Source organism: Fringilla coelebs (assembly GCF_963513975.1).
Source record: "Fringilla coelebs genome assembly, chromosome: 9".
In the NCBI taxonomy this organism is placed as follows: domain Eukaryota; kingdom Metazoa; phylum Chordata; class Aves; order Passeriformes; family Fringillidae; genus Fringilla; species Fringilla coelebs.
In genome coordinates this window covers 10,432,499-10,459,453 of record NC_140067.1, presented here as the reverse complement: position 1 = coordinate 10,459,453, position 26,955 = coordinate 10,432,499, and the positions used below count along the sequence as shown (strand labels likewise).

The following is a 26,955-nucleotide window of genomic DNA, read 5'->3' as shown; positions in this document are numbered from 1 at the left end:
CCTGTCCTGTCCAAGACTAGAGTGTCTCTCACAGGCTAAATGACAGGATTCTGACCATCACATGAAGAGTCCTGATACTTTTTCTGAAAATTATTTAAAAGCTTAGGATGCTTTATGATACTGGTACTTTTCTGGCAATTAGTTATTTATTTCTCTTTCATTTCAGGTTTTTAATTAATCTTCTTCTACCTAATCTCTCCCATCCTGTACTAATTATTTGAGCAGTTGAAATAGTTAAGAAAATTAACCCAAGCTATTTACAGGAATTCAGTTACCTGGCTGGTTGTTGTTCATCCATTAACCTCTCCCACATTTGGGTGGGATGTAACTGCCATCCCTGGTTTTGTTTTGCTCTTCTTAATTCTTTTCAGTTTGTTTCAATTTTGATCCTTTGGCATTCTGATAAGGATTTCTTATGTGAGTCTTTATTATGTAACTTTGGGATTCCTGTGTTAGACACAGTCTCAGTTGATGAAGAAGATAAAAATTGTAGAATGTAAAATTGCTGGCAGCTTAGATGGAATTGATTCATTGCTTGATTTTTTTAAGTGCAAACAAAGTCAAGAACTTATGTTTGGTGCCTTTAAAAGGGCCAGTTTCCTGAAGCTGGAAGTAATTATGAATCAAACCATGTGGGAAAAGCATGTAAAGCAAGAAATATGAATGGCTGGGCATTGTTTAGAGCAGTTTTATACTGTTTGCCCCAAAAGTTCAGTTTCATAAGAAAGAAATGCTCATGGAAAAATAGTTTTATTGAGAGTATAAGGAGAGACAGTGATAATGTATTTATAGAAAAGGTAGAAGTGTGCAGTAACTGCAAAGTTTTGTTCAGCTTGGATGAGGGGAAAAGAATGCTCTCCTTAATATCAACAATAAAATTTCAAGCAGTAGATACCTAAGTTTATGTACTTTAGAACTGGTATGTCTGGATAAGATCCATGAAAGAGTTTCTGAAGAAGTAGCAGAGGACTTTTTGGACTACTAGAGATTATTAATAAATCTTCAAACACTAGGGCTTCTCCATATCCTTGGCAGAAAGTTGAAGTACAAATATTTTAAAAGCAAAAGGGAATGACTCATAAGCTTTTCAACCCATTTTTGATTTTGCGATCAATACACATTTGCTAATATGAGTTTCCAGAGAGAAAAAAGAAGTAATACCTATAGTTCCAGTTATTGTGCTCACTAAAAAATGAACACCTTTGTAAGATGAGCTTGTTCTTTATGTGAGTGTCCATGAAGGTGCCTGCTATGTCTGAGATTGATTCTTTCTTTATATGTTCATTTTAGGACTAAGCTTGTAGGTTTTGTGCTCTTCTAACCAGCCGGGCGAGTTGCATAAAACTGGGAAATCTCAGTTCTTTATTCCCCCTTTGAATGTGTAAGGTGGAGTGCTTACTTTGCTTGTAGCTCTTCACCACAAGTAGCATCAACCTAATTACATGTTTGTTTATTTGTTTTCTGGGATTGAATATGGTTACAACTAGTTACAAGTTTCTACTATTGTTGTTGTACTACTGTTGTTGCATTCACAGAAAGCTAAATTTGCTTTAGTAGCAAAACTCTGTTCAGGAAATATCTAATAGCTCATAAATGGCATGGAGGTCATCATGTTCCTTTGTTTTCTTGAGAGAAGAATGCATTAAAAGCTACACTTCATACACTTCAGAAATCTGTTCTAAAGCTCAGAGACAAAATATCTTCCTAGAAAGACCTTCTTGTTCCCTGAATAACTTTTAAAAAATGGAATGAATTGGGCTATCCAAGCATTGGTTATTCCCAAAACTTCAGTTAAAGAGATTTTGGTTTTGATAGAAAATTGTGTTAAAACACTGGCATTCATCATTTTATTCTTGGTCTTGGTCATAAAGAGCAAAGCATCAGTACACATTTTGGAAGCAGGTGATTTGTTGCTGCCTGTATTGAGTCAAAGCAGTTATGAGCTTATCTTTAAACTGATGCAAGAGCTTCCTCTCTTGAAAATCCTGGAGATGTGTGTGTGATCACCAAGCATCAACCCTTCTGCGCCTGCCTGCAAGGTCAGCAACATTCCACCTCCAGAGGGAAATCCACTTCCCTTTTGTGTTCTCTTGGAAATGTTGTAGGGAACCCTCATCAGATGATTGAATGGGAATCAAGTGTATTCCAACAGGTGAACATTATCTATTTTATCAAGCCTTCCTCTGAATCTTGTCACTTACTCTGAAGAGCACACTTGCTCTGGTATCACACACAGCTCAGTTGTCAGCCCTTAATTTATAAGCTGGCTCTGAGGAGGTTTTGTAAATGGAGTGTATGGAAAGAGACAACTTAGCATACTCAGTCTGCCTCTAATTTTGTCTTCTGCATTGCTGTCATGTGACCAGAGACATCAAAGCTTTGCTGTCTGCCTCATTCTGCAAAGATTGCCATACATAAATTTTAGAGTATGTAGTAGGCCATCAAGGCAGGAAAGAGTTTACTGGAACAAACACATACAGACTTCTTGCATGCTGAGGAAGGACAGTAAAACCAAGACCTACTTTTAACAGCTGGGATTAGCTCCTGTTAGGTAAGAAAATATCTTATTATGCTGCGAGAATGGAAGAAGCCTTATTGTTGTGCTTGAGAACTGTTTAGCAGAAGAGAGGAATGAAGGAGACTGAAGGAACCCTGTTAAATATAATCCAAGAGATATTGTATTTTACTTGTTCTGTTCGCAGTCTTAAGACTGGAAACCTGGCAGCAAGTTGTGATGAGTAAAGACCTCTTCATTTTAGTTGTTCTAAGACTGAAGGACAAGGTTAGTTTTGATTAGATTGATAAATTAAGGATGTGCTTTTTCCTTCAGGAAGCATGATCTTGCTGCTGGCATCCTTGAGAAATCTGCACTGGAGATTCCAGTCCATAGCACCCCAGACCTGACTGGGACTGGTGGAAGAGGTGATGGTGTGTGATGCCCATTGGAATGAACAAAACATGATGAGGGCTACTTTGCAGCAGGAAGGTTAATGGCAGCTGTGTCTGATGTGACATGTTGGGGAAGGAGTCATATAGCAGCTGTTGCTGTAAGATGTTTTTGAGGTTATGGGTGTTTGAATTAAATTATGAGGTTGAGGTAAGGTTTTCTCTATTTGCTATTGAGGAAACCAGGCAATTAAATTAATTTCAATGAAATAGTTTTTACTCTACCATTACAGAGAAGCTCATGTGATTCTTTCCCAGTTCACAGCAGAAATGAAAGCAGGCAGAAATGCTACTGCTAACACTAGCTTGCAGCCCCACTCCTGCTCTAAGAAATCAGAATCAGGACCACAAAGGGAGGGACAGAAAACTGAGAACATGTATGTACTGTTCCTGCCTTGTCAGCTGTGCAATCTGTTCCAACTCATCAAAGAATAAACTGAAAAGCCAACAAACAGTGTTTTTAATTTCCATATTGAATGTGTTTGGATAATTCTGGTTGATTTAAGACTTCTAAATTCCTACTTAGAAATATCTTCTCCCTGGCTCCTTAAAAGAGTTAATCTTGAAGACATCAAAACTGTGAGTGGTGTCCTGTAAAGCTGCAAAATGTCAGGTGCCTTTCTCCTGTCCCCTTTCATCTTCTTTTAGTGACCCTTTTTTACATTATTAAAGGCAGAAATTCCCAAAGGTTGTTGTGTCACTGGACTGTTTAGTCAGGGACTCTTGATCTGTACAGGAGTCAAAGCTGTGTTTTAACATCTTAGTACTTGGCTCAGATGATTTTGTCAAGTGTTGCTATTTTGGTGAATTAACAAGGAGAGGATAGGATTTGTCCTGTTAACAAGGGAAACCTGTGTCTCAGCCTTGGAGCTCTCCTTTAGCCTGTTCACCAAACAATTTGGAAAAAAACATTTCTCTCTTCCTGTCTCAGAGCCATGAGTAACCACCTGATGTAGGGCTGGTGTTCAGTGGAGTTATGATGATACAAGATGAAGGACAGTCTGATTAATTGGACAATTCACAGTTCTTTGAGACAAACTTTATTGAGTTCTCTGACTCATGGTGCTTACCTATGGCAGTTTGGGCAGTTGGTTGGGCAGCCTTTTCAGACAAACAGCTGCTCTTTGAAGCCAAGGAAGGAAAAAAAAGGCATTTATCTTAGCAGAAGAGCATTCACTAGAACAATGCATGGAGTAAACAGCAGGGCTTTTTTGATCTTAGTCATTCTGCAGCTGTTCTTACTGTTAGGTTGCTGCTATTATCTATTTTCCCTAAAGCAGTTTGGATTTTGTTTAGTTTTGTGAGGGCACTTTTAGTCACAGTAACTGCAAGGGTTCTTCCAGGACAGGGTTGTGCTCTGTATTTACAACAAAATTTCTGGAGGAAGCATTTTTCCTCCCGTAGCATTGTTCTTCTTGGGTTTCAGTGTGGTACTTACTAGATTAATTGATGTCTGCTTGAATTCATGACATCTGTCTCTAATATAGGTCAGTGGAGACAGCCCTTTTTGGACTAATGCTTCAGAAAGAGGAGTGAGGGATATTCAAAACCTCATGACTATATACAGCATTTTGTAAAACTACTGTTAAACCACATTCCCCAATTGTGAGGTCACCTCTGCATACCATCTAGAGCACTTTATTCACTGACCAGTGGTTTTTTTTCCTCTGAATTTCAGTCCAATCTGGAAAGGGGGGGGAAGCACCCTTGCCATATCAAGTTGGCTTTTTCTTTTGTTTAGAGGAGTTAAGTTGTTATTTTTTCCCAGGCTGTCCAGACCTTCCAAAGACGAGTTTAAAGGGCAGCTTTTATCACCCTTAGCCCTGGAAAGTTACTGAAGAAACTGAAAAGGGAGGATGTTGTGAAGTGTTCGTGTTAGATTTCCATCTCTGTCAGTTGCTGAGAGAGATCTTTCCAAGTGGAGTTCATTCCCCTAAGGTTTGGTGTCTTCCAGCTGTCTGTACAATAGATCTGCTGCTGCAGCAGAAAGGCTTGAACTTCTTTTGGGAAATAAAAATGGCCAGACCAAAGACTCACCTGCTCCTGTATCTTGTCTCAAAATGCTCCCCTAGTTTAGGGAAGGAGAAAAATGCACAATTGTGACACTGTCCTTGCTCCAGGGTCTGCTCTCCAGCTTCTGAGGGGGGGAAGCTTTAGGGTTCCCAGGTTAGGGATGTTGTTAAATCTCTTACTAGCTTTTGATCCCATTTATATATCTGCTGTCTGTAACATACTGATGTGGAGAAATCTGCTTATTAACTGTGTGCTATACAAGTGCTTCCTTTTGTCTGTTTTACTATCTTCAGGGTAATTTGGATTGAGGTTTCAATGATATGGGAAATAGTGAATAATAAATCACGATTGACATATTCCATATTATTCTGCTGTGCTCTACACCTAGCAAAATGCTGAGCCCATAGCCTGGTGCATTCTACAATTAAATGAACTGCATTTTTCAGAAGGAAGATTTAGTGATTGAAACCTCAGTGTGACTGATGTTCTTATCTGGCATTTAGAACTGCTAAGCACTGGATTTTGACACTCAAATCTACTAAAGTGTATTATCCACAGACATACAACTGTAATTTTGGCTATGCTGCTCCAGGAATTCTTAGGTGACCATTTTTTTTCCCCCCACAGCTATAGGCTTTGGAGAAGTTTTCTTTGTTTTCAGGTGTACTGATTCCTGTTAGTTTGAGCAGAGGATTCCTAGATTCTAATTGGATTGAATTATTTATTCTCATCTCTTTAGCACTTGTTTGTCTCTTCTGGACCTACACTGCTGAGTTCATTATACTACAAGCAGAAATACCCTGTTCCCTGTCCAAAGAAAGCATTGCCTATTTGTAGATATAACAGATGAGGGTTGGTGAGGAAGATTTATGGGTTACAGCAACAAAATTATGACGCTGCAATTTATCTTCCTTCATTCCTTTGTTTGGCAAAATTGATGTGATAGGTGAGCATTTCATTTCCTATTGGGCTTGTAGTTGCTTCATTTTTTTATGGCCATTACACCAACAGTGGTTTTTAAGAGGCATTTAAATAGCTAATCACAGCATTTAGATTCTGCAGGCTTTGAGAGTACGTAGCCTAATATCAGGGTGCACTTTAATTTCTGGTTTTGGAGAAACAGAGACATTCTTTAGAAGGTTCTTGAAGAAGTTGAGCTGGAATCCCAACTGACTGCTGAGTTTTTATTGGCTACCAAGTCCTAACACATCCCATCTCCAAATAATGTGGTTATCCTCCATTAGGTTATCCTTGTCTCCTGTCTATAAAACCAGAATGCTGATACTTATCACCCAGTAATTTTTCACTTATGGAAACAGGAATAGATAAAAGTCTAGTAATATACATTGGGGAATTGTGTTGATTGTCATCATTAGGTTATATGTTTTTTGTTCAAAGATTAGTAAATAGTCAAAAACTCAGGGAGCAGTCATCTTAATTTTTTTTTCTTTCTTTGGTAAACAGCTGCCTTCTGGATTTCATGCTTTTTGTTTAGTCTAATAATTGGTGTTCTAGCCGGTTGTTTTTTCCTTTCCATGTTTCTTTAAAAACACAAGCTAACCTGAAATGGACTGTTTTCTTTGCTCCTCATCTGTGTCTATTTGAACACAATTCTGCTTTTTCTCTGGGCTACTAGTCTTGAAGGTGAGATGTAACCAAAGCAGATTTTTTTTTTTAATGGAAAGTTTACAGAAATGAAAGGAGATTGGGAGATCAGGGGTATTACTCAATCTTGGAGGAGTATGCAGCATGAGGTCACATACAAAATGTGCCATGGACTTTGGTTGAATTTCTTATCTTCATCCTTTAAATCTGTTTTTTGTTAGCCTCAGGATTTTGTTTCTTTATTTACTTACTTAAACAAATAAAAACTGTCTACCTTGAAAGCTTTTAATAATATTTTCCACGAGAATCCTGACACTTTTTTAGGTGTTGATAAAAGGTTGTTAATTGAGACGCTCCAGGCAGAGTTCTTGGTCCTTGGAACTATAAGGGATGGTCCAATGAGATATTCCTTTCTGATAGAGAAATCACTTACAGCTGTATTTCTGAAGATGTTTATGTATTTAGCACAACTGAGACTAATCTGAAATAACTTCTTCTGCCTAGTGGTCTAATTTCTACTACTGCAAAAACTAGGAATGGAATTTAGGAAGGAAGTAGGATCCTCATGTCTTTTTTGTGGGTGGAAGCCCTTTCAGTGTGTTTGTGCAAAGATGGCATTTCAGAGGGTGAGTGGCATCGCAGTGTCACTGCCCTGAGCTGTCCCTGCCCCTCTGCCTGCCCTGCACTTCCCCAGGGCAGAACTGGCCTCGTGTCATCGCTTCTTCAGGGCTGTGAAGGTGGGTCGTGGGTTTTGGTGGAATGTCTTCAAAACTTGGTTTTCTTGGGCCAATTTAATGTAACTAATCTTCTTCAGCTGCTGTTCTTGAGTAGTCCAAATAAATAAATAAATAGAACTATGTGTTGCTTATAATTGTGAATTAATTTAGTGAGAAGCCACAGCTCTTGATGGAGAAGCAGAATTAACCATTCATCATGTCATTTTAGAAACAGGGATTTGGATCATCTTTCCTTGTATTTGGCCATACAACCTCCCTGGGGAATTTGCTTACATACTGGGGTAACATTTAAAATATTTACATTTATTTTGCTGGCTATAGGGCTGTAGATGCAGTTCCCATCTCTTTCAGTGTAAGCATTTTGCTTTTCCTCTTCTATCTACTCATTCCTTTCATTTGTTTACTTTTTCCTCAGCTGGAAAATAGCAAATATCAAACGATCAGGCTGTGTAATGCTTTGAACCCAAGTTTGCAAACTTGTAAGAGCTGTAATTGGAGCTTCTGGTTCAGTGTTTCCCAAGCCACACTGGTGAATGTGGATCTCCAGCCATGTACCCAGGGGAGGATTTTGTGGTGCTCTGAATCTTACAGGGTATAACTCAGCATTACCTGCTTTGATTTAGTGATCTGCCAAATTATATACTAATATTTCATTATTGTTCCATAGTACCTAACTATGTTTTATATGCCTTCATTTCATGTTCTCATTCCATCTCCTATTCATTCTTCATGTATCATGCCTTAAACTTTGTAGAGCTGCTGTGTAGGCATAAGATCCAGGTTATTTTGAACCAAAGAGAAAGAAACCCCAAGGAGAAGGATCAGCCTCGAGAGCACATTGCCAAGGACTCCTTTTCCTTGTTTGAGAAATGTGTCAGTTCATATATTTTGTATGCAAGGGTAACAGCAAGGGACATCAGTCCTCAAATAAGATGATCTCAAGTAGATGAAGTTTTTTGATTTTTACAAGCTGCAGCTTAAATTCCATGTGAAAGGCAAAGCAGCAAAATCTGTCTCTTCAAGTAGATTTTGTAATATTCAATTACATGAGTTTAGCTGTGGCCATTTTTTTAGTAATCTAAACACTGAGTTGTATTACTAATTTCTTTTTTTTTTAAGGATTTAGATTCCAGTCTATGAGGATGACATGCTGTCCCTGATCAGGACACGGCAAAGGAATTAACCATGGTGACGTTTTCATATTTGAGATTAAAAGAAGACACACATCTGCCAAATGCAAGCAGAAGGAGAAATCTTGTTACTTTTTCTAAATCCTCTGAAAGCAGCTGGATTTTTAACTTATCCAAATTGTGAAATTTTGTTGAGATTGATGTCCACATAACAGTGTGGAGTAGCACAAAATATCATAAGAATTCAGGATGTGTGCTGGTCTCATAAGAGAAAAGTCAGAAAAAAAAGCAAGAGTGCATTTTCTCTTCAGTGGAATAAGCCAATTACTTCCCTTTAACTTCACCCTCATGCAGGCACTTGTTTAAAAACAGCAGATGTTTACAGTTACTGACTGTGACTTGTTTTTCTCATTTATCCTGGAGAAATTTTTTACTTTACTATTTTTGTGCAGGATTTTTTTCCTGCACAAAATCTGAGCAAAATTTAAAGGGTCCACAGTGTCATCTAATTACATTATTTCTGCTATCTCCACTAGCTCTTTAGCTCCCTCAGCCCAGCATGAGCATTGAGAGCTGGAATAATGTGTCTGGACCTGGAAGATGTAGGGGAGATTTGCACCCTTCTGTCATAAGTGTCATGGTGCTCCTGGTTGGCTGGGTTATCAGGATGACCTTGGAGTCCAGGCACAGTAATGAGGCTGTTGAGATGAAGCTATTTACTAGCTTCTAAAGCACTAAGAGAGTAAAAGTTTTTAGTTTTCCCGTTTGGAAATAAAAGCATTGTCAAAGAGGCACCTATTTATGCAGCAATGTAATAGATACATTGTCATCAAATACAAAGGAGATGCTCATTTGTAGACTTTAGGTCTGTACAGTTCTTTTATTACAGAACCACACAGCTACAAACAGCGTGATTTTTCCAAGTTGGATTTGCTTGGAAGATGTGTAGTACTCTATGGGATGCTTCATGCAGAATGTTTTACATTCTGATTTATGGAACACTGATCTCTTCAAGATTTGTGGATCTTGCAGGAAAAAGTACCTGCAAAGCAAATGTGTGTCTCTAAAATGAAGTTAACTTGGATAGTTTCATCTGGTAGCAGAATGGTAAACAGCAAGGCTGTACCCAGCCCTACTCTAAATTTGCTCTGGGTTACACCTACTAGGAGCTTATCATTATGAGCATGTTGGCAGTGACAGTATGCAATGCCTATTTCAAAGAGATTGAACAAATAAAACATGTCCCTAGATGGATTTAAAATGTAGAGTGCCCCTTTCTAGTTTTCTGTAACTTGGTGACTCAAAATGTGGCACCAAGAAAGGAGATGAGCAAATGTTGAATGATATGAGATGGCAGCTATGGTTGGCTTAGAGAACTGTTCTGCCTCTGGCACTTTGGATCATGAACTTCATCACATCCAAGAAATGTTAACAGCTCGGCCTGGGGGCTTTAGCAGCTCTGAGAGTCTTTGTGGGTTTGTACTGACAGCTCCCCTCCATCAGTATGCAGCGATTGGCATGCGGGGGGCTCACATGCAGGAGGGTCCCAGCCTGCTATTCTTGTGCAGAAACACCATGATGGGCATCTGAGGGACGTTTTAATTTGATAATGAAAGCAGCATTAAATCAGAAAAGAGAAAAATGCCTGTGTTTGTGGCACAAGATATTTTGTGTGACCACTGAGGTCATTTGAGACAGGCCTGCTGTTGAAATAGTTGTACAAGTTTGCCAGCAATGACTCACTACCGTGGTGGCTGCAGATAAATTCCAGTTGCTTTCTGCTTGTTTTTGGAGGTTTTGGTATTAGGGGTTTCTGTATGTTGCCTAAAGATTAAAATTCTAGCGAGCTTAGGTTTGCTTGAAAAAAGTTACAATTTCCCCCATTTCTTCATATCTGAAATGCTTCAACAAACTATAATCAATACATCCTGCTGTCCCTTTTGACTGTGTCAGAAGGGGATAAGATATACATTAACATCATTAAAGCCTTTTGTTTTGTCAGTCCTTAATGTGCCTATTTATAAAGAGATCCTGACTGGCATAGGAACACAAATCATTTTGGATGCTCCTTTCTCAGATGCTTCCTCATCTCTCTCATTAAAAGAAATGTATTATGATATCACATTCTCACCTATGGAAACCACATTCATGGATTTGGGTTGTGCTAGATAATGTTACACCTGTCTCTTTCTCTCCATGTCTATGTAATATATTTAGAGATATCTATATTTTATTGTAAATAATTGGCAGGTAAATGGCCAAATGTATTGTTCTTCCATCCTACAGATGAGGAATTTTGATTGTAAAATACTGCCTATTTGGAGCATAACCATGCAGGATATCTGTGGCAGAATTAAATAGGATCCGTGTTCTTAAGGTTTTTACGGTTCTTTTTAGCTTAAAAGGTTTTACAAAATTAAATACTATTAAATGACTATTTATCTTTTCTAGTTTCTTTTCTCTTCTAGCTGTTGAAGGTTTAGATTTTTGTTCAGCAGAAATAGATTTTATTCTTTAAGAGCCACAGAGGTTCTGTATGTATGTATGTATATATTCAGAATTGCAGGGGTTCTGTATTCAGAGAGACCATTCTCCTACAGTTTAGGAGCTATAGGAGGTTTTGCACTCTATGCAGCTAGTTGTAAAATTAATTGTCCATCTATTGTCCATCCAGTTGGAACTGGCTACTGGCCTCTTGAGAGGTTATGCAGGACCAGTATAAGAAAAATAGTTACTACCAGTTCAGCATGGAGTTACTGTCCTTCCTATATGTAATTTTGAAACTCTGAATCCACATTCATTGCAGGCAGCAGTAGTTTGCTGGTTAAGTGATAATGGTGATGCCTGGGAAGGAACATGATTGGGATAATAATGGGCTCTTCAGAACTGATTTTGTGGTTCTACTCTGTGGGGCTGCACTGTCATCTTCATTTGAGTGCTAGTGTTGAACTGGAGGAAGAAACCTTTCATTACTTGCCTGTTGCTGATAATGATGCACAGAAATGGTGCTATTGATGAGTCTGCAGCTTCCACTGAATGTCAAGTGGGGAACTGTAAATGCTTTTTTGGTTGTTCTTTGAAGGAATACTAATAATCCTCATATTGTGGCTGACACTAGATAATATCTAGATAATAAGATACCTATCTAGATGATAAGATATCTAATGTTACTTTGAAGCACAACTGAATTAATTACCCTTGTAATGCTTTAATGAAGTGGATGAATGTAAACATTTTGCAGGTGGTGAATAGGGACACGAAATTAATGGTTTTTTCAGGTAACTCAGTAAACCTACGGTAAATTCATGTGCTGGAATTAAATATCTTTAATGGAGTTGCTACTCTTGTTTCTGTACAGAAACAGAATGAAAAAGCACCCACATATTCTAAATTTGGCCCACAAGTCACTAGCCAAGCTGAATTAAGACACACCTCAACAAAGCAGCAGCAATGTCATCTCTTCCAAATACTGAAAGCACTCATTCCTTGATGATACCCTGCCAATACTACTTGAAGCTTTGTTTCAAATTCCTGAAACTATCTTCAAGTAACGTTCTAAATAATACTTTTCTATAATTTTGACTTTGATCATAACTTAGAAAAATAGCTAAAGCAAAGTGATGTTTATGTCTTCTTTCCTTTTGAATGGTTGAAGTCTAAAATGATTATTGATATTTTTCTTCCATGAGCTTTACTTTGCTAGCTATGAAAATCTTTCAGCAAAACTAGTGATTTAGTGGTATTTCAGATATCTTTACCTCTCTCCTTTGTCTTTTGTTCTTCTGTGATGCCATAGTGCAACAAATAAATAATGGTCTGTGTTTGCAATTACTCCCTGCAGCTGTTTTCTGCAAAGCTATAAGGAGAAAAATTACTTGGATGATTGCAAAAACTAGTTCATAGCCAGGAGAGTCCTGATTCTGTACTTGTTTTTTCACAGGCCTCCAGAACTGGCATCAAAGTATGCCAATTTCTCTGAGGGAATGTGCAAGCCAGGCTATGCATCAGCGCTCATGACTGTCATCTTCCCAAAGTAAGTAATCACTGTGGGAGTTTTTCCCTACTTCCCCTGGTGACTTCTCATCCCTCAAGGTGGGTGACAGGCAGAGTTTGCCTTCAAAAGTGCCATTACTCTGTCACTTGATTGGTTCATGGAGAGAGCAGTGTTGAAATTCTGGACAGTTTGAGTGGTCAGTGGCAATGGCTTAGTTGACTTCAGTCTGACTAACTTTGCTCAAAGAGTAGAGACTCATGGGGGTTGAGTAATAGAACAAAGTATGTTGTTGCATGATACAAACGTGTGGTCAGGCTCACTGCTAGTACCAGATGATTCAATGCTTAGGGAGCTTTGGTCATGATTAAGTTATCTGGAATAGATAGTAAAGTGTGATGCTCTGTTGTCATTGGTTTGGGTTTTTTTTGTTTTTGGGAGAACAGGGTAAAGCATAACTCAGGTGCCTGGAGTTCATAGAATTGCTGGGAGACACTTGAGAAGATTGGCAGGAACATTAATCTGTTGGGGCTCAAGGATTTCAGTTTGTGCATTGAATGGAAAAGTTGACCAAACAGTTTGACCATGGTACAAGCTCCTTGTTCACATGGAAATGGTGTCTAGTGCAATGATCTCTTTGGCAGTAGAGATTGTGAACTTCTTAACATAACTGTCACTTTTCCAAAAGAGATATTTTATTTCTTTTGAGGGGGGAATTTCCATGACCTGTGCATCTAAAGGTTAGGTTGAGTGATCGTGGCCTTCAAGCCAAGCCTGAAACTGGTGGTATCTTCTGTCTTTGTTTTTGTTGACAAGCATGGTGACTGAAAGCTTTTTTAAAAGAAAAAAATACATCTGACATTGCCTTGTAACCAGTAGATACTACAGACATGCCTTAAAAACAAAACAAAACACTAAAGTTCTCCATCACTAGTGTAAACCAAACAATTATCAGTATTATGTTCTGTGAGAATTTTGGAACTCTGGATAGAGTATAAATACTAGAACTGAAAGTGAGTGCTTTTAAATCTGTGTTTGTGTACATACTAAATGTAAATAGTAGAGAGTAGGATGAACTCATTATTACAAAACTATTAATCTTATTTTAATTTTAAAACCACTTTGGCTTTGAGAAGAAGCTTTTTAGCCTCCTTGAATCTGAAGTGATATTTATTCTCTCCCTCAGCTGCTGCTAGCAGATCTCTGTTCAGTCACCTCCCAGTAGCTGACTGCATTGAACTAATTCCATGCAAAGAGGTACAAACGTGTCTCTAGTCAAAGCAAGTGTTCATACATTGAAAAATTGTATTCATGGTTTTAAAGACAGCAACTCACCAGGTATTTATGCTTGGTTAGCATGGACCCTAAAACTTAACTAATGTTGACGTTTTTTCCTGTGATGTCTTTGATTTCTTTACAAAATGAATTTTGTGTTGGACATGTAATTATTTTACCCAGTTCTGCTGTAAGGATGGCTGACCAGTGGTTCTGAAAAAAAAAACCAAGCTGCACTTAAAATTCCTTCTCTTCTGCAACTTTCCTTGTAATCACAGAACTATGAAAGTTAATATTACCAAGCCAGGTATTCAATATATTTAGAACTCTTAAAGCCAAATTATCCTGCCTGTTCATTTAAAGATTCAAGCTGCATGATTTGTTTTATTCTAGCCTCTGTTTTCAGTTGATTGTGTCATTAGGAAACCATCATCCCTACAACTGACATTTTTTAGGCGCGGTCTTTGTGGTAAAATGTGTGTTTTTGTTGGGTGTTTTTAATATTTGGATAAAGTTGGTTTGGCTGTTTTCAAGCATGAATAAAATGAATAAATGTTTTCCGGTTTTAAGGTTCCTGACTTTTTAGTGCAATTTTAAATGTAAATAGGCAAAATATGATGGAAATATTTGAAATAGAATAAATGTTTCTCAGAGGATGTAGCTCTTCCAGGTGCTTTTTTACTGGTAAAAATGAAAATTCAGACTTGAGCAGGCATAAGCAATTGCTGGATGGATTAAAGAGCAATGGCCTGAGAAATACCAAAATGTGGTTGATGGTAAGGAAAGACTTAACGTTTGTTTGTTTGCTTTAATGAGGTCCTCAGTTGATCATTTCTCATTCTAGCAATGCTTGATCCCTTCATCAATAATCCTATCTGGAAAAAATCCTGAGTTGTGAGTACTAAATAAAGGGTCAGTTATTTCTAGACAACAATCTGGATTGCCTGATTTAAATGGCCACAGTCCAACAAAATATATGTTAATATATCCAACATGAAACGAAACATCTGGGAGGAACAAATACAGATTTTACCTTCAAGATAGGAAAAAAACCCCTCTATCTTGGAAACAGAGAAATCTTCATGTCATTTTAACAAAATACCATTTCTTAAGTGCTATTTTGTATGTGCACAAAAAAAGTTGAGAATTTTGTGTGGAACCCTGACTTAAAATTAAAATACAAAACCTCACAATCCAAGATTTCCAGACTACTGTGTCCAGTTTCAATGGTCAAGTGTGAGAAGGGAGAGGAAATAAGAGATAGAAGAAAAGCCACAAAAATGAACAACAACTCGCTTAAACAGTAAAGTAAACAAGACTCCTAGAAATAAGTCATCTTTCTGAAGTAGAAATTGTATCCAAATGAGGAGAATAGGAAAGAGCATTAACTTTGGCAAGTTAAATATAAACCATAATGAAGTAGAGCAAAAAAAATGTTGAGGAACAACTTTGTAGAGACATTAAAAAAATAATAAAGCTTTTTGTCTAACTGTCAAAGGCAGAAAGGCTGTCAGAGATCCCCATGAGCTGATAGAGGTTCCTAATATTACATGTGAGCTGAGGGAAGGTAAAGCTGTTGCAGGGAAGTTATTTGCATTGCTATTCACTGCAGAACAGTTCCCATGTGGACCCTTCGTTTCCAGGGGACAGGCTGGGGGAATGTGACAGAAGCTTGACGTTTTGGAGTGAATTCCAGCACAAAGAATTGCGAGGAAAAGTTCTCACTTTGTGAGGAGCTCGGTGTTGAAGTTGCCGAGTTACACACGGGTGTGTGTGATCATTGCTTAAATTGGCCTTGCAATGGAAGAATGAAAAGCAGTAAACGTGCTGGGCTTCTCAAGAAGGGTCTGGGGGGTTCTTTGGGAAAGTGGAAGCTAAGAGCAAGCCTGGTTTCTGTATTAGGCTCCTCTTAGAACATAAAAATAAAGAACAGAATTAGTTTTTGTTCACAGATAAAGAGGAGACAAGTTGTCTTCTGCAGCAGGAACTTCTGCCCTATAATCTGCTTGTTTTGTTTCAATGGCTGGATCAGCATTTGATGAAGGTGATTTAACTAATACAATACATCTGGATTTCTTAAAAAACCCCATAATACACACATACAAAAAATTCCCTAGCAAACAAACCCCTCCCCAAAAAACCAAAAACACCCAAACATTTGGTGTTTGAAAGATTTTTGGGAAGTTAAACTGATGTAATGCTGTAGTGATTAGAAAGTGACTAGGTAAATAGTGAAAAAATAAGAAGATTGGACAGTACAGGGATGTTACTCCTGGAGTCTTCTGGAAGAAAGTGTGCTGGGATCTCTGCTGTTCCCAGTGCTCATAAACTACCTGGAATGGAGGATGAATAATGAAGCACTAACACATTTTTCCAGGTGGTAAGACCAAAAGCTGACTGTGAGAAATGTCAGAGGGATCTCACAATGGTAAGTGGTGGAGCAAGAAAATGGCAGGCCAAATTCAGTTCAGATAGAGATAAGATAGTGTTTGTGGAGAAGACTGATCCAACAGTTTGTGGTGTGTGGTGGACTTAGTTGTGCCTTAGTTATAGTCTGTGAAGTAGAGCAAGCAGAGGTGTTCACAAGCCTGTATAGCATAGTGAATGATGTGGTTGGACAAGATTTGGAGATATTAAATGCAAATATTGTGCTCCATGTTTACAATAAATAAAGGAAAGTGCTATTTCATGCTCTTTCCTCTAATATTGTTCTGCAAATGGGCGCCATAGTGGACAAAAGGATTTTAAAAAATAAAATATACTCGTAAGTATTCAGGTATGGAACTCTGTAAGTTACATCCTAAATGGGTGTTGAGGGCAGCATGTAGCTTGATGTAGTCCCTCTTTCTTAGGCTTTCTACTGGAGTGTTGTCCCATGGACACAGACATCAGGTGTTGGACAAAATGGATGTCTGGTCTAATCCCTTGTGCCCATGCCTTTCTTTTCTGGGTTTTTTAATGATTGTGCCTTAAAGGCAGAGTGACATAGCTTCAGAAAAACATGCTGTAATCCGAGTCGTGACAGTGGCTCCACACCAAGAGAAGTGGGTGCACGATCTCAGTTCTGCATCTCGGTGTAAGGTCTGGCCAGCTGGGCTGCTGCTCACTGTAAAGGAAGGAGCTATCTAATTTCTCACTTCCCAGGACAATAAGATTCTGCCTCTTGTAAATCTCTCAACAGCAGATAATGACTCAAAGTGCCTGAAGTGAGGTTACTGGTTTCGGAATGATACAAAGAAAAGGGAAAGTGTGTTTGGTAGAATGGCATCAGTAGGTCGGTGAATTAGACTACTATGTTCAGTGAATTACACTATTTTAGCTGGTCTGAGGTCACCTACAAGTCTGGAGTTGATGCTTTGACCTTTTTGTAGAAGGCACTAACTTGTGTTTGCAGTGGTAACGCTGCAGTCTCCTGCGTGTCTGGCCTTGCTGTGGAAACGATGCTGCCTGTGTACAGCTCTTTCTATGCCCTATTCTTTATCAAATGAGAAAAGAGATCTCTGCCCACAGTTTGTGGCTGACATGCCAGCCTGGGACAGTTCAGCTACTCAATACTCAGCTGCAATTTTCCAACCACAAGCTCTTGTAATTTGGCAGCTAATACTAAAAATTAGAGGAGGCAGTAAATAGAGAGGGAATGTCTGCAGCCTGCAGACTTGTGTATCTGTGTTTGGTAGGGGAACATGGCAAAGAATTATTTAAAGAATATCTGAAAGTATTTCAGAGTAAGGGAGAAAGGAAAAGTTCAATACATGACAAATCTGTTGGTGTTGTGACCAAAATAGTGAATTTATGATTTGTGATTCAGATACATAAGACTGTTTTTGCACCAAGGATATGATTGTAAGCATTTTCTAGTGAATTGGTGCTAAGAAATAGCCTTATATTCAGGTATAAAATCAGTCTGGTTTGTTTGATTATTCTGCTGTGAACTTCCATTGATTAGCAATTGGTATTTTCTTTACAGTCATATTTCCCCCCCTCCTTTTTTTCAATACTGTAGCCTGCTCGTCACTCAGATGATAAACAGCTCTCCTGTAAAGTCTTCTGGGTTTATATTTTCATGCTGAATTGCTTCTTTGTACATAAAGTTCAAAAATTTTAAAGCTTTCATATCAGCAGAGAGTGCATGACACGGATTTATGCCAGCCACAGAAATTTCAGTGGCTTTCTCTGAAGTCATTCTTCTGTGTGGTTTTTTTTTTTTTTTTTTTGATGTTTAGTTCCCCCTTGATTTTGTGTGTCATAGACTCCTGTGCCTTTCTCCACTTCCACAGGCTGGGGGAGTATAGATAGGGCAGCACCAGAAGGCCTTTCTTTAGACTGTAGACTCTTGTCTCCTTCACATCAGAGCTTGGTAAAATTTCTTTGCCATTTCTTTCTTACAGATATGGTTTTGCAGTTTTTATGCTTTAGGGAAAAAAACCCATTCTTATATGCAAATGGGGGATAGGGACTTTGGGTGGAACTGGAGCTTCAGCAAGGGCTTTAGTAGGAGTCAGGATAATTTAAAAATGTGGTCTCCTGATCCTAAGTATTTCACATTCATTTCCATATCTCCTTCCAGGAAGCTGTGCTTCTTATAACAAACACACAATAGCATCTGTCCATCCCACACATTTCTGCTTTGTTGTTTAGGTATTCAGAAAAAAAATATTCCAGAAAGAGAATTTTTTAACCCTCTGCTTGGAACTGACTTTATGCATGTCTGACTGTCTTCATGCCTCCTGAATTACTGCCATCCCCAGCATGGGCTTGTACTGAAGTGACAGGACATGAGCTCAGTGCTTAGGGGCTGTCAGTGCAGGTGATGGCTGCTTCCTCTGTGATTAACTATTTAAGGAGAGCAGAGGAAGGCAAAGGATGGCAGCTTCATGTGGCTCCTGAGAGCTCATGAAGAAATAGGCTGGATAATTAATGTGTCACTGAGGATTGCTACAGGGCTTCAGAACTGTTGCCTGACTGCAGTGTGGTGCATCTGCTGCATAGCTTGGGGTCTTCTCAGGTGCAGTGGACAGGAGCTCTTAATTTTTCAGGATATATAAAATTGTGTGTGTGTGTGTATATATGCTGAATTAGTTATTGGAGTTATTGATAGTAGGGGTTTTTTGTCTTCTAAGTTTAAGTATAATGTACATCTCATTTTAAAACACACTGAGCTGGTTCATTTTGTTAACGTGAGCTGTGAAAGCAGCCTGTGTTCAATGAAGAGTGGACACATCTCAAGACTTCCACTGAAGTCAGGGTCCCTGTGTCCCAGATGTGAGATTTTTCTGCTTTCCTTCAAAGCAAGATTGCTGCTGTTCTGGGAATGGGGAGTACTCAAATCCCTGTCCCTTCTTTAAAACTCTTGTTCTGTGCCTGTACATTCATTCAGGAATAGTGTGTGATGGTGACAGAGATGGCTTCAGATCTCACAGTTGCATTTGGAGTGCCAGTAACTGCTCTAATACAGCTCAGGAAAGAACTTCCTAAGTGCCAGTGCCCAAAAAGGTGTTTGGGGAAGCTGAGCTGCTGACCTGGAATCTTCATCACACCTCCCACCTGTCACCACATCAAAGACTAAGAAAATATCATTGTTGCATTATCGAGGTTTGAATTTGAAGGGACAAGTTGATGCAGGTGTATTTTCTTCTAGGCAGTACTGAGCATCATCAATTTCCTTCATTTTCTTGGATAACTGTGACTAAAAGAATTCAAGACTCACAGGAGGGGAAAGGAAGGATAAAAGAGAAGTTTTTGGTGCCCTGGTCAGTTGAGCTGTCAGGGTTTTCCTTTTCTCCAAGCTCCAGGCTGTTAAATGCCTGCTTGTGCCATGCCAGGGGATTGAAGCCTGCTGCTGCTCGCCCTTACCTCCTGTCACCTCCTAATTCTGTGTTTTGTAAATCCCAAGCTAAACAAACACGCAAGCCAAAACGCACACCCTCTCAAATCACTTCTGGTGTCTGGGTATCACCTCCCCACACAGAGCTCTGTGGCTTTTCCAGTAACACATCTTCACATGCAGTCAGCTGCTGTTCCACTGTCACTGCCGGCAAAGGCAATATTTTGCACGTCCCTACCTTTCTTTCCTTGTGAGTTTTATGAAGTGGTGCCTTTTTCCCCCTTTATATGTTGGTTCTGGAAAAACTTTCTCAGCTTTTTCACCTCTGCAGTTAGTGTGTCAGGTATTATATATAATTTGAAAGCAGTTACTAAGTGGGTGATTTTAAAAAATATATATCAGTGTCGATTTTGAGTGACAATTGGGATCAGAGGTAAAACAGGTAAAATTCCTATGTTTGTTTTATTGTCATGGACTCACTTGAGATATTAAATCTCTCATACCCCTGCCTAAAGGGGACAGGGATGTTATCTCACAGAATATTTTTGCAGAGGCTGGCTCTAGTGAATATACAGCACAGTCTGCTAAGAGATGTTTGCTTTCAATGGTCCACCTAGGATTGTTGTCTGAACTCTTGGTGCTGTTGATAGCTGGGCCAATTGGATTGCCCTTTACAAAACCCTGGCTGCTTCAGTCCCTTGCACCTGCCTTGTCTGTAGGAGGAAGCTGGGATTAAGAAGAAGCATTTGTTAATTCATGTCCAGAGTGTTGCAAACCTCTGGTACTGAAGTGGTGGTAATGAAAGCTTTGTTCAAAGTGTGGTCATATATCTTAATTTCTCTGTGGCAGATTCCCTTCATTCATTTTTTTACTGTAGAGAACAGTGCTTGGGAACGTAATTCCAGAGAGGAGCAGATGAATTCTGACACATAACTTCACTGCTAGCTCTGAAATTCATGCACTGATTGACCAGCTGGAGCTCAAAACACTTTGTACTTCAAAACAAAATTCAATGGCAGCAGCTCATTGCCTCACTTCTGGTGATGTGCATGCTGCTGCAGTCAGGTTGAAGTAGACATGGCATAGTGTAAGAGTAGATGTAAACAAGAAAGAGAAAGAAAAGGAAAAGGCTCTGGTTTTGTTTCAGCATCCCCACTGTTGGCCTAAGGAGTTTGTGCTGCTCCGTTACCTGAGTGAGCAGAGCTGCCTGTGCACAGTGCAATGAACTGGGAAATAAAGTAAAGTAATTCTTAGAGCTGAACATGAGTTTTCCCTCCCCCATCCGTCTACTCATTTTGTGCAAGATTATTTTTAATTCAGACCAGTTCACTGATGCAGTTTATGAAATTACCATGTCATTATACAAACCCTGCCCAGGGTGCAGCCTGAGAACTGAAGAGCTGAGGTGATGGCCCTGCAAAAGCTCTGTCAGCCAGCCTGGGCACCAGGGCAGGGATGTGGGGAACTGATGCTCAGGAGGCAGAAGTATGGTTTCTCCTTCAGTTCATGTAGATTGTTCTTTCTATCCCATGTTGAAATTTTAACCTTTAACCAAATGTGTACAGTAATGCATGCAATTCCCATGTCCTCATCATGACAGTAGATTCAGTATCAGAGCCATTTCTGGTGCTAAAATCTTTCATGTTTGACCTCTCTCAAGAGTTTAAAATGAAGTATGTGAATCCATGTGATGTGCAGGCTTTGTGACCAAAAAGCATGTCTTCAGAGTCTTCAGAGTCTTTTTTGTGACTTTGGAATGAAGTGAGACTATAAAATGAAAGCTGGAACATGGACACAGGGACTTTACTGAGTATGTGCCGTTCTGGCTTCAGAAATGATGCAGAGCATATGTGTTCTTGCTTTAATATGAGTACCCTGCATCATATGTTAGAGTGGGAACAGGGACAGGTTTGGTTGTTTTGAGGGTGGCTTTTTTTGCTTGTTGTTGTTTTGAGGAATACTGAAGTTATTTTAAATTGTGGACTGTTAACAAAAAAAAAACACACAAAAAAAAAAGAAGGAGAGCTTTGAAATGTACTAATAAATAACCATATTTGCGTGAGCATGAAAGATTGTAATAGAAGCAATAAACTTAATTTGTGCTACCAAATGAGCATATTTTATTGTGCATGTGTGTTTGGGCTCTGTTGCTGCAGCCCATCTGCTCTTAAAGCTATACCAGTAAGAATGTTTGACTTCCAGGAAAATCTTGAAAATCTTGCAGGAAAGATTGCTTGAGGTTCTAAATCCATCTGAATGAAGGAAAATATCAGAGAGTGTGGAATGCAAGAAATGAAAAATATCAGTGAGCTTGAAGGTTAAGCTGTAATATCACTGTGGTTTTGATATACAAGTCTTACCTTCTTTTCTTTTCTTCGCATTCCCATAAGAAAATGTTTTTATCTCTTTTGATTAAAACTCTGACTTTGCCTTTCTGAAGGTTCATATTTATTGGTTCAGGCCACCATCTCCCCAAAGCCCCAAAAAGTTCCTTGGTATCTTTGAGACTCTCTATGTCACTGGTAATTTCCTCTTGCTGTAGAAAGTGTGCAGCTTCCCTCAAAGTTTTCTGAATTGTGTTCAAGAGTGGATAATTGTTCCTTCTGAACTCCCTACTGGTGGCTTTCATCACATTTCCTATCTTTGGGTAGATTTCAAGTCAAATTATTTTCCTCTTCTATCTTTCCCTCTCCCCTATTACTGCTCACTTTGTTCTATTATTGAAACATTTCAGGAGTGTCAGTGCATGCAAATGCTGTCACTGAGCCAGTGTACTTTGGCTAAGAATATGGATAAAAAGGCAGCCTGATAATTTATGCAAGATTATTAGACCAAATTAGAAACAGTCTGGGGAACCCTCCAACTCTACATTAGGCAAATGAAGGTAAAAACTGGAAAGATTATAAATTCTCTTTGTAGCAATTTGAAAAGTCACTTGAGAGCATTGTTCAGATAATGTTGTAGAAACCCTGACTCCACCACAGAGAGAACAGCAAAAGCTCCTTGGGCAACTCTTTTCTTGGTACCTTTACTACAATTCTGAGCTAAGTCCATAAGCGAATTACAGCACTGCTTTGATAGTATTTAGCAACTGTTGCAGTAGTGCCAGGGATCACAGTAGCTTGGTGAAGTTCCTGTAGTTTCCCAAGTTCACCCAACCCAAAACACATGTAATGCTGGAAACCAGGGCAAGGGCATTACCACACACTGCAGTGGGATAGCAGATTTCACTTGTATTGCTCACTGTGGGTTCTTATTCTGCTTCTGTCTTGCTAAATTCTGGAGATTCAAGCATTCAGTAAAAGTTGTTTCCTTTTTGTGTAATCTGCTGTACATTTAAGAATATCACAATCTTTTTCTCCTGAAGCACTTGGAGTTACTTGCACAGGAACTTCCTGTGTGCAAAAACAAAAAAAGCTGTGTCCAGCTTTCTTGAGAAGTGTTTAATTGTGATTCTTCTGAAAATCATTGCATCTGCCATGCTAAGTTGCTCTTCTTTCAAGCTGAAATAACTGATAGAAGCTTCAGGATTATGTAAGTTTCAAGTAACACGCCTTGTACAGTTCTTGGACAAGAGAAAAGAAGATTTGAGGTTTATCTGGTTTCCCCTTTCTAAACTGCTATTTGTGTCACACCAATTTTAGCATGTTTCTTATCTGTTTATCAGCTGTGCCAGCCTAGGTTTGTGTTTACACTGGTGATATCAGTATGATAAAGAGATTGCTGAGAAGTTAGTTAATTTAGCTGGGAATGAAACAGATTAAAATATTGTGACATTCTGAGGGATCTTGGAACACCTGAAACCAGAAGAATATATAACTCTACCAGTGCACAAAACCACAATGATTTTACTCCTAGATTAAAAGGTCTGTGCATCTGATTTACCTTGGGGTTGCCTCTGTTAGCAAGAGTCAGTCTCTGCTGCCTTTAATGGAAAGTGATGCTCTGTTAGCCACCAGAAGCGTTCGTTTCTGGGCTTGGATTTTCTTTCTTTTCCCCCTACAGTCAGTTTACCCTGAGAGTGAAAACTGGCCCATGGTTGAGCTGTTCTAAATACAAACAGTTCCCCGAATGCTTTGGGAAAAGTGGAATCGTTTTAAGTCGCCTAAGAATGAAAAGCAAGGGAGAGCTGTTTGTGACACAGTGAGTTTCCCTGTCCCTGAAGCCATCCCTGGGCTCCACGATGTGCTGTCCTGGGCTGGCCTGCAGCATGAGCAAGTCCATAGGATGGCAGCTGTTGTGGTGGGAAAGACTTGCCTCCAGTTTGGAAAGAAAACACCGGCTTTGGAATGGCCTCAGGGATGTTCAAAGCCACACCAGCTGCTTCACCAGGCAGTGAATTAGGGATGAGTAGCACAGCATTTATCTGTCCTGGGAGTTGTGTTTATGTTTTAACAATTTGTTTGTAAATGTGTAACCTCATGCATGGATACAGCTCCAGGCAGTCTTAGTGTAACCTGTGGCAAAGCAAGCAGCTTCTTAGAGCCAGTGGTGGCCAGCTTTTTTTGCTTTTGATTTGTTTCTTAAACAGTGTCTGTGGAGTTTAGGCATCTGCAGAGGAAGATGCTGGTCCCAAGGGTCTGATTAAACAGGCCAGCTCTCAGTCTGCTGCTGCTGACTTATTCCTGCTGTTCTGGGAACGTCTGAGAAAGGATGTCCAGAATTTGAAGGAGGCAAAATATGCTTACAGGTTCTGGTTTAAGGAAAGAAAACTAAAATAAGGAAACCACAACATTTCTCTGGTTTTTTTCCCTTGTTGGGGATTTTTGTCAGTACATGTACCAGGCATTTCTTCTCCTTAAGGCAGATCTGATCTCATGGGTAATAATAACTATTTAGGGAACAACAGGATACCAAACAGTTTATAAACACTAGGCTTGTTTACTTTTGCTCTGTGACTGCTCATTTCACATAGGGGTTTCCTCATGTGTCAGGGGTGAAGAAACTTGTCTGAGCAGACACATCTGTAGAGAAGTAGTTGGTCTTGCTCTGCCATAGTAGCCTGGTGGAAAATCTGTCCTGCTTAGCCAAAAATTCCACCTGTGCTCAGTAAGGAAGGTATTTTAGCAAGGAAGTAGCCATCATGCATTTTCTAAAAGGAAAGAAGGAACTATTCTGCTTCATTCTTCCAGCTCTGACACCTGCTGCTAATGGAGGGTGTGGATTTGAAATGCTGATCTCTGTCTTCTCTGGGAAGCAGATTCTTCATTCTTCAGTGCTGCATTACTAGGATTTGGAGTATCTGGAGGACTCCTAAACCATGTCCAGACAGGAAATGTAAAAAAACACGGCTACTAGTTTGGGTGGGTTTTTTCTCTTTATATTAACAGGGCTTAATTTCCAGTCTTTTGCCATCTCTTGTGGGTTGTTGGACAGAGAACATGGAGGTTCATTCTGTGTAATTAGCTGCCAGACACCACACACTGTCTGAGGATATGGGAATGATGATGGTTCCAGGCCATCCAGGAGAAAGAGGAGAGAAATCCTGTGAAACAAGCCATGTCTGGAGTTCTCTGATACGCAGAATAATTCATGTAGAAATGCAGAGCTGTGTGAGATGTGCAGTGCTGACTGATGCACCCTCTGTCTCCATCTAAACGGTGGCTGTGAGATGATGAACTGCTGAGATGTTTTGACAGATGTCAGTCAGAGGGATGCTTTTGACAGGTTTTTTGTAGTGATTAACATCACTTGAAGCAGTTGTTTGTGTTTCTGCATGTTTGTTTTAATTCATCTCTCCTTTGTTTCCTTTTCACAGCAGTGCCCAGTTTACCATAATGAGATTCAGGAAGCTGGAATCAGTCTCAATTAGTGAGGTTACTGTAAATATTTTCACTGACAGAACTGTCTTTATTCAGTTAAGATCTCAAAATACTTGAATGTTGTCTTATGTTAAACAGAAGATCTAGTAATTCAAATAAAGCGATACCAGGAGGGAAGTTTATTCTGAGATAATCCTGTCTTTAGCTATTCTAAAGAAATTGTGCTCCCTGAAGATGCAGGAAGCCCAGTGAGAGTCAGAGAGAGGTGCATGAGGGAAGAAGAAAAGGTTCCTACAGACAGATCTAACAGTATTCAACAAGTTGCCTGGCCTGTTTAGAAGTCTGCAGTTGGCAAACAGAGTAATAATTCCAGCTGTCTGTATCTGCAGAACTTGGAGCAGCCATCAGTGACAAATCCCTCTTCCTTGGTGGGGAGAGGAGCCCTCGGTATCCCAGGCATCAGGCAGAGGAGGAGCCCTCAACAACTTATTCACAGTGGCCGCTGCAGCTAAGAAGTAAAAAATTAAGTGGGAAAATCAGTGTTAAACACTTGAGACTTTTCTAGAGTTGTGGGAATCTCTTGCTTCTAGAAGTTTTTTAGCATGGCACAGACTTTCAGCTGCTACTGAGGTGTTTCTTTTCATACCCAAGACCTGGCATGTCAGCTAGAGTTAGACACACGGGAGAGGAGGTTTCTAAGCCTGTTCCAGTTTGCGAGTGTTGAGAAGGTTTGTCTGCTACATTTTATTTTGAGTTTGGTTTGGGATTTTTTGTGGATTACAGTGCACCTCTTCATGTCAGACCATTAAACAAAATTTTTAAAAACCAGCCTGATTTCTCCAGCAAATCACAGTTGAAATTCTTGATCAGTAGCTTGAAAATAGCTACAGAACAAAGCATACAATTAGCCAAGTGCAAAATTCTGAATATACCTGGCATCAATCTCTTCATTTCATCTGCTGCTAGAAGATTTTGGAGACTTGTCTTGACTATGGAAGCCAAGTGTCAGCTCTTCAATATTCTGACTTCATAATGCTGTCTTTCACTGCAGTGCTAGGCAAGAAGATGCTTGTTCTCTGTCTTGTCTCCCAGGGTTTGTTCTGTGCTGTAGTCCTGGGCTGTTTTCTCACACATGCAAGGCAATCACTTCCCTCCTCCTGTTTTTTTCCTCAGAGCTCTTCTTTTGGCTCCATCTGCCTTTTTGTGTGGATGGAGATGGTGTCACACAGATTGTGTCCCTGCTTTATCCTCTTTGGCTACATCTCTGTTTACTTTTTTGTTTGAATAAGATGCTAACCCTTGTTGTTCACAACAATTTAAGGCTCCTACAGCAGTTTGTAAATCTCTCTTCTCAGTTTTACTTGGGGAGTTTTGGATGGAATGAGAGGACTCAGAGGCAGCAGAGAAGAATAAGATAGCATGTGCTGGTGGACCAGAGGGTTCAGGCTCTCTAGGGCATTTCAAGAGAGCACAAGCAGCACTTTGGTGGTTTGTAGTGAGCCACTGCAAAGCTTTGCCTGCCAGGCCTGGAAATTCTCTCAGTTCCCACTAGCAGGTATAATCTGGTGGATTTCCTGTAAGCACTGCTCAGGAAAAGACCCTACAGTTAACATCACCCCTGGAGCATGGCAGCCACCTTCACTCTGCTGAAATGCAGTGGGCTGATTTGTTT

General features: G+C 39.5%; 1 protein-coding gene across 5 annotated transcripts in view; it reads left to right on the top strand.

Moving 5' to 3' along the window:
* Nucleotides 1-26,955, top strand: part of ST3GAL3 (ST3 beta-galactoside alpha-2,3-sialyltransferase 3) — a 173,100-nt gene that overhangs the window by 49,391 nt on the left and 96,754 nt on the right. For all 5 annotated transcript variants that reach the window (XM_084211755.1, XM_084211754.1, XM_084211753.1 and 2 more), the window contains one exon: nt 12,372-12,464. In XM_084211755.1, the coding sequence (XP_084067881.1) occupies nt 12,372-12,464 (93 nt within the window). The remainder of the gene's footprint in view (nt 1-12,371; nt 12,465-26,955) is intronic.